The following is a 7,298-nucleotide window of genomic DNA, read 5'->3' as shown; positions in this document are numbered from 1 at the left end:
CCTCCTCATTGATGTGACAGTTCTACATTCGGAAAAGTACGGGCTATATGGTGTAACCCACTGGTTGATCGTGGCGCTGCCGGATTTCCTGCCTTTGAACTTGAGAACACCTTCTGGTCGTCGCCGCCGTCTGTAGACTGGATACCCATTGGCATTGGTGCGTGTGACATCCGCTAACGGTTTCGGATATCCCTTTGTACATTTCCCTTCCTTCATACACGAACACGAAGGGTTGGCAGCTCCACAGGGACCATGCAACATGCACGACATAACAGTTTCATACATCTGTGGGTTCATCCCCTTGTCCGGAATCTCAGCAGATACCATCTTGTCAATGATCTCGCGTGTCCGAGGTTTGTCTTCGTCGACCAAGATAATCAATACGTGAGCGTGTGGAAGCCCTCTTATTTGAAATTCAACAACGTAAATCCGCGCTCGAACTCTCCCAAGAACACCCTCATTTAAATCGTCAAGTGTTGCTTGCAGTTTCTGCTGCCACACACGCGGCACAATATCCGGAAGGTTTTGGGCAGTTTGGAGCTCGGAAGGGATTGCTTCGAGGATCCGGTCCCACTTGAGGTTTCACGTTTCGGTCACGAAGACGTCAGGTCGTTCATATTCTCGAACAATTGCTATTGAATCTTGATATGACATGTACATCGATCGTGGGCTACCCAGGTGTGATGCTGGTAGGAGCACACGCTTGCCAACCTGATTGAGTAAATGAGTTGACCCTCCTCTTCTTTCTTTGTTCCGGTCCAGGTGAACCAATCTATTCTCAAATCGATCGTATTCCGACAGCAGTATTCCTCCTTCCTTCAGAGCTTTAGTATCTTCGTTGAGCAGCGCATCCTGGACACCTATGTATTGGTGGGCTAGAAGTTTGTTCTGGTTCGTGGCCACCCACCGAAGCTGTCCCTGATCGCATTTTGCGCGCTGATCAACGCACCATTGCTGAAACAGACGCCCGCCGTGGTGAAGAGCAGGCTGGTCGCCCATCTTTTGGTGGAGATGGTAAGCAACGTGCTCGCGAAGCAAAATCTTCTTTTTGTTGCGATACTCAGCGCCATTGCAAACACTTCTCGCCGTACGGAAGTAGAAGTGGATATTGGATTGGATTGTATTTAGCCTCGGTCTCAAACAAACGTTTTAGCTTGTGATCTTGGGTATAGAGCAGTAAATCCCGAGGCTGAGTCAAATTGCCATCCTCAATGAAAGTCTCTGCAACCTCAAACACTGCAGGACGATTATGCGTTCGATGCCCAGCGGAATTGTTGTGTAGGCGAAACACCAAATCAACAACACCATTTGTGTTGTGTTGACGCACTTGCTCCCGGAAGGAGAGAAACTCCTTGGCTAATGGGTTGTGCTCTGCCATCATTTTCTCAATGTCCAGCAGCGCAACATGGTCGAGGTCTCCAAAAATCCCCATACGTCGTTGCGCGCGGCGCTGCATGTAGGGGTTCACAATATAGATCTGGGCAAACTTTGGGGTTGCTCACTCGCCTGTCTGAGGGTCGATCGGCGGCAGTAGGGATCCTAAGTAGTGTCCCATGGCTTCACCAATGCGATAAACGTAAATACCTCGTGCGCCTGCCACTCTTTCGTCTTGGCATACGCATTCAAAAGATTGATTCGAACAGGACGCTCCAATTGTCGTAAAGCGAATGCTTGGTTGTAGGGACGGACACAGCGAGGGAATTCAGGGTCTCCATATATCTGGAGTAATATAGGTGGAGCTGGACGTAGGGGAGGCAGCTTGACACTGCCTTCTAGACAGCATGGTAATGCAGACTCGTCCGCAAACTTCCACGCGTTGCAGTGCGGACAAACTGTTGTATGCGGCAGTTTGTGTCGCCCGTTGATCACATCGTCACCCGTGACCATCGTTTCATCAAAGTCTTCATGGGAAATAAGGGCGTGTCGTGACGGGTACACTGTCGTTTTGTCCGCAGCCACTCCAGTTCAACTCAGTGTTGTCTTCTCTCTGTTGCGCGCGTCGATCCGCATGTTGTTGGCGGTCTAACTCGCGCGCAGCTTCCCGTTCTTGTTCTGGAAGATCCGATCTTCGAAACACATGTTGTTGACCATTTAGCTCGCTTTCAGCTTCCCGGTCCTCTCCAGGCATCTCTGCTCTTCACAATACTTGCTGTTGACGGTCTAGTTCATGTTCAGCTTCCCGGTCATCTTCCGGCATATCTGCTCTCCGAAAGGCACACTGTTGACGATTTAGCTCGCGTGCATGCTGTCGTTGTTCTTCCGTAAGTTCTGCTCTGTCTACCGCTTGCTGTTTTCTTTCTTGCTCTCATCGTCCCTGAAGCTCGTCTCCGCGCAGTCGAGCTCTTCACACGTTTACGCTCAGAGTCTTTCATCCTTGCCCGGTCACGCTGAGAGAGAGTCAAATAAGCTCATCTTGCCCGAGCCTTTCTGCGCCATTAGCTTGTCTGAGTTCTTTCTGAGATATTGCCATGTTAGCTCGGCTTTTGCGAGCACGCTGTGTATCCGAGACGTTGGCCGCTTTTTGAACTGAATCTTGTGGTACAACCGGGGATGAAAATAAACCGAAATCGCCGGTTAGCGCTTCAAGTCGTAACCCTTTTCCTTCGCTTGGTCTGACGTCGCTTTCGCGCGTCCTTGTCCTCTTGCACAGGGGTCGCGTAGACACGCTCGTTCTCGCGCAAGGCCTCCTCGAGTTCCTCATGCGCCCTCTTACGCTTAGTCGAGCCATTGTTCTGCGAACACGAAATCGTGGCGCGTTAGACATAGTCTAAGAACACCGCACGCAGCAGTAGGCTTTCATAAAGTAGGGCCTTGGATGTCTGCGTGCTACCCAGGATTGCTTGCTCCCGCCAAGGGTATCACCGATCAATTATCCCACAGTCACGGGCCGTGAGGCCCAAAGCGGTTTTAGTTGCAAATTGTGCAGTCAAATTTTCAGGGTTGGGCCCTGGGTAGTACTGTAGCTTGAGGGTTTCGATATCTTTTAGTCAATAGGCGGTCGTTAATTGAAAAGGCTGATTATTGGTAGGCTATTATCCCCCCATCTGTTGGTAATATGAGGCGAGTTACGGTACCTCTACCAACTGCACGCACGCAATGTGGGTGCCTATCAATAACCATTAACGACCAGCTCAACTGGTTCGCTGTCGAGTTTGTGGGCATTGGACCAGGTTCCAAAATGTGCTCTCACGCAGAGTGGGCGGTGGGATAATGCACCGAAATCCCAGAGGGTTCCAGGACTAAATCCCCATAGTACGGCGACCTATTTACAGGATAAAATCCTCCAAGTTATAAGCTTCCCCCTAAGCAGCCCCAGGATTCTCGGATTATCTATACATGCAGGTCTTGATGTCTACTAATGTAAACTAACATGCATATACGCAGCGTACCTCGCGTGGCATAGCGCTCCGCGGCTTCCGGTTTTGGAAATGGGGGTAATACGAAGTTTGAACATAGTATAAGTACGAAATGTAGATCACATACACAATGTACATTACATAATTGGGTTTTAGCAAATAGGGAACGCCTTCGCTGCGCTCGGCGGCCAGTAGAATGCATGGATTTGCGTTCTGCCTTGCTAACCCTAGCCACGGACGGAATGACGGACAGACACGTTGCTCTAGTTGAAAGCAATAGAATGTGGATCACGGTGTTTTATCGTGTTTTCATTACGGAAACATTTCATAACCTACTTTTTGGCCAGAATCCCTACGTACAGATTATCCAGCAACCTAGTGAAATGCTTATTTTCATGGAATTCGTCGTTCAAATATAGCGGTTTCTATGCAAATCGACGTGCACATTAGTCGACAAATTTCCTACATCGAAATATTGCAAGCGTAAAAATCCAAGTCGGATAGACGAAATCCAAAATGAACTGGAAGCATTTTACGGTTCGAATGCACTTGCGATACAATCGCTAATGAGGTTTACATATGGGCTACCGTGAATTATTTGCCTCTTACGCTTCTGGACTTACGCTTCTGGACTGATGCTCTCTACGTTAAATGACCAGTTTTTGCTCTCTCTCATTCGATTGACTGATCGGTGTGTCGCTCACGTTTGGGTTTAATGTAGCTCAAGACCTTAACTGGACGAACTGGACGATGAGCATTACCAGTTAGTTGTAGAGTCAGATGTTGTCTGGAGAATATTCAGTCGTGCACAGAGATGCCGATGGAGGCGGCTTCGACTAGCACTGCAGTTGAGAAGCCGCCGTTCAACTGGCCGGCGACTGGAGCCCATTTAGTCGTAGCTTAAATATCGTTGATATCTGGTCTGCCTCGTGTGATTCGTGGACTCACGTTTAGTGTGAACGCGAAGGAGAAGGCCAGCATTACCAGTCGTACCGATTCTGAGCTGCTTGAATGTAGGTCTCATGCGTTTCGCTATCTCCATCGCGATTGACGGTGCGGGCATCAGCAAGATCGGGCTGCACGACTTGTGTTCCAACATCGCTATAATCCCGCAGGATATCGTGCTGTCCTTGGGCGCGGTGCGTTCAGATTTGGACCCGTTCGGCCAGTTCTTGGACGAGGCGAACGTCTGTAAAGCGCGCGCTGCTGTAGAAGGTGATTACCTCGCTGCACGATTCCATGGACTAAAGGACTCGAATTTCAGTGTGAGTGAACGCCAGCTCGTGTCAATTGCTCGCGCGCTACTGAAGCGTTCGAGTGGTTCTAATCGTTGAGGTCACTGCACCGAGCGACCTCGAGAAAGATCGTCACTGGCGATTCGCCAAATCCAGCAGAGTATCCGTGAAGAGCTCAGGACTGCACGACGCTGACAATTGCGAACCGGATAAACAACAGGACCGCATTTGGTATGGAGAAGAGCTCGGTGGTGGAATTCGGATTTCCAACGTAGTTGCAGGGCACGCTTCCACGGTGTAGGATAATGCGTCCTAAGACACGTCCGAAAGTGTCCTATTTGTCCTAAATTTAACAGTAAGATTTTGGAGATGTGTCTTAAAAAGCGACTAATCCTTCGTTACAGAATAATATATTTTGTGTCCTCCACATTATCCTAAAACTCAAATATTGACTTCTTTTTACTATCTTCGTAAATTTACATAAGAGTTACTTAGTACTCACATTAGCGTTATTTATTGTCCAGAGGCACACTACCAACCATTTATCAATCTCCACCACGGCAGCTAAGCACCATGGACCATCGCGGCTACTCCTTCTGCATCAAGCGCTCGTGTCCTGAAACGAGCACTGTCTACTACGTCTGCAAGAGGTTTCGCAAAGGATGCAAGGCAAAGATAACTGTCCGATCAGGTGCAGTTGTAGCAGACGGGGCTCTACATACGTGCGACGTGGCGGTGCCACATGTCATTGATGTGCGCAGCGAAATGCGCCTAGAGCTACAGCGACGCAGCGTCAGCAACATGGCTACCCCTCCACCAGTTGTCTGGCAAGAGGTGTACGACGGGATCAAGCGACTCCACGCTGCCGACGACGCCACGCTCACTATCATCCCATGCGCACCTGCCGTCTCTATAGTGAAGCAGACACGCAAGGAGTGTACGGGTGGCGATGTATACGAGGCCATACTCTCTCCATCAGTACGCTGTGTAAGTGACAAGGACCCTAGGTCCTTTCTCCAGTTTAGTGTGGTGTACCTCACACATGCGACCACCGGAATCCATCGCATGATCGGTTTTGGGCACCCTGATTTGAGTCTGATACAGCGGTATCCAAAAATTACCCTTTTCATAGACGGCACCTTTTCGGTGGTTATCAAACCTTTCAGCCAATGCCTGATTGTGATGGCATTTGAGCCTGCCATCAATCTCTACGTGCCCATTTGGTAGCTGTTGGTCCAAGGCAAGTCGCAAGATATGAATTGGCGGGTGCTAAATGAGCTCATCATTTTGAGCAACAGGCAGTTGGAGCCTGAAAACGTCACGTGTGACTTTGAAGTGGCGTTAATTAACGCAGTTCTGGATCAGTTTCCCCGTGCTAACCTCGTAGGGTGCCTGTTTCACTGGAAACAGGTACTACGCCGTAAAATGGTCGATCTACGTATTCCAGACAGCCAAATCAAAAGCGCGCTCGGCCCCGGCAAACTTGATTCGCTTGCTGTCATCCCTGTGGACCAAATCGCAAAAAAAGTATGGACTATTATATTTTGATCATACTTATTTACAATTTGACTCTGACGTTTTTTATGGTAAAATATTTAGGATCCTACTTTTTTTTGGCAATTTTTTAGAGTGTTAGATACATCCGCAGTATTGTCGACGAAACTAGAGCAAAGACAAAGTGGAATGCATTCTGGAAGTATTTTTTAAAGACTTGGATGGAAAGGTATGACGCTACGACGTGGAATGTTCAGGAGATGATGCGTGTTGGGGTTGATGTGATCAACCGTACCAACAATCCATTGGAGAAGTACAATCGTGACTTTGCGTCCCGAATGAGTACACATCCTGGCCTTTTAGCCTTTATTGAAGGCACCAAGCGTGAGGCTGCACGCTATATCCGGCGTATCGAGGATATAAAACACCTCCGCCAGACAGCCTCTCAGCATGCCCCACCAGCGAAACTGGAAATTCCTGAAGACTACGAAAGCTTTGAGTAGATGCAGATATAATAGCTGCTAACCTACTAATACAGATTCCCATTGTGTAATTGCTGCTGTATTATTATACTTGAATTGTATTGATAAGACAGTAGGAAGTGTGGTGAAGCAGATTCAGAATATTCCGAGACTGGGCGCTATCAGTTCCAATCAATCAAGATCGACCACCACCCATTATGGCGATCTTGGTGTGGTCCATGTCAAACCTGTCCAAACCGATGGCGATCTCAAGTGTGGTATACATCACACCTGCCCAAGTCAATTGTACCTACAATTTATCGAGTCTGGGAGGGATTATACGATCATGAGGTAAAGGACCCACGATCTGGACCCGCCAGTGACGCAAACAGCCGACCAAAGAGCCAGTGATACCCGGGGATGGGAGAGAGTGGTAGCAGGCGTTCAAGATCCACAGCGTTTGACATAGGACGAGACTAACCCATTAAACAGTGTTCTTTTTACTTCTTACTTAGCAACTGTTCTTCGTCTTCGCTATTCCGGACACGGGATTGACTTTGGCCCACCCGACGACGAGCTACAGACGTGCCTACGCAAGATCGAAGTTCGAGCGCCTGGATTGCTTGACCAGGACGCTCGTCAACTCTCACTCAAGACTGTTGTTTTTACTTCTTCCTTAGCAAGTGTTCTTCGTCTTCGCTATTCCGGGCACGGGATTGACTTTGGCCCACCCGACGACGAGCTACAGACGT

At 48.8% G+C, this 7,298-nt stretch overlaps 3 protein-coding genes across 3 annotated transcripts; 2 read left to right on the top strand and 1 right to left on the bottom strand.

Moving 5' to 3' along the window:
* Positions 1 to 2,582: 2,582 nt before the first annotated feature.
* Positions 2,583 to 3,401, bottom strand: PPTG_02073 (hypothetical protein; the record flags this gene model as incomplete). The annotated part of the gene is made up of 2 exons (XM_008893074.1): positions 2,583 to 2,732; positions 3,390 to 3,401. 2 exons carry the CDS (start codon positions 3,399 to 3,401, stop codon positions 2,583 to 2,585), a joined length of 162 nt encoding a protein of 53 aa, XP_008891322.1.
* A 977-nt stretch (positions 3,402 to 4,378) lies between these two features.
* PPTG_02072 (hypothetical protein) lies at positions 4,379 to 4,690 on the top strand (the record flags this gene model as incomplete). The annotated part of the gene is made up of 1 exon (XM_008893073.1): positions 4,379 to 4,690. One exon carries the CDS (start codon positions 4,379 to 4,381, stop codon positions 4,688 to 4,690), a length of 312 nt encoding a protein of 103 aa, XP_008891321.1.
* Positions 4,691 to 5,164: 474 nt separating this feature from the next.
* PPTG_02071 (hypothetical protein) lies at positions 5,165 to 6,588 on the top strand (the record flags this gene model as incomplete). The annotated part of the gene is made up of 3 exons (XM_008893072.1): positions 5,165 to 5,569; positions 5,819 to 6,118; positions 6,220 to 6,588. The coding sequence occupies 3 exons, from the start codon at positions 5,165 to 5,167 to the stop codon at positions 6,586 to 6,588; spliced, it is 1,074 nt and encodes a 357-aa protein (XP_008891320.1).
* Positions 6,589 to 7,298: the final 710 nt, after the last annotated feature.

The sequence above is a fragment of the Phytophthora parasitica genome (assembly GCF_000247585.1).
Source record: "Phytophthora parasitica INRA-310 unplaced genomic scaffold supercont2.2, whole genome shotgun sequence".
In the NCBI taxonomy this organism is placed as follows: Eukaryota; Oomycota; class Peronosporomycetes; order Peronosporales; family Peronosporaceae; genus Phytophthora; species Phytophthora nicotianae.
The sequence above is the reverse complement of the archived record's forward strand: the minus strand, read 5'-3'. Positions and strand labels throughout refer to the sequence as shown.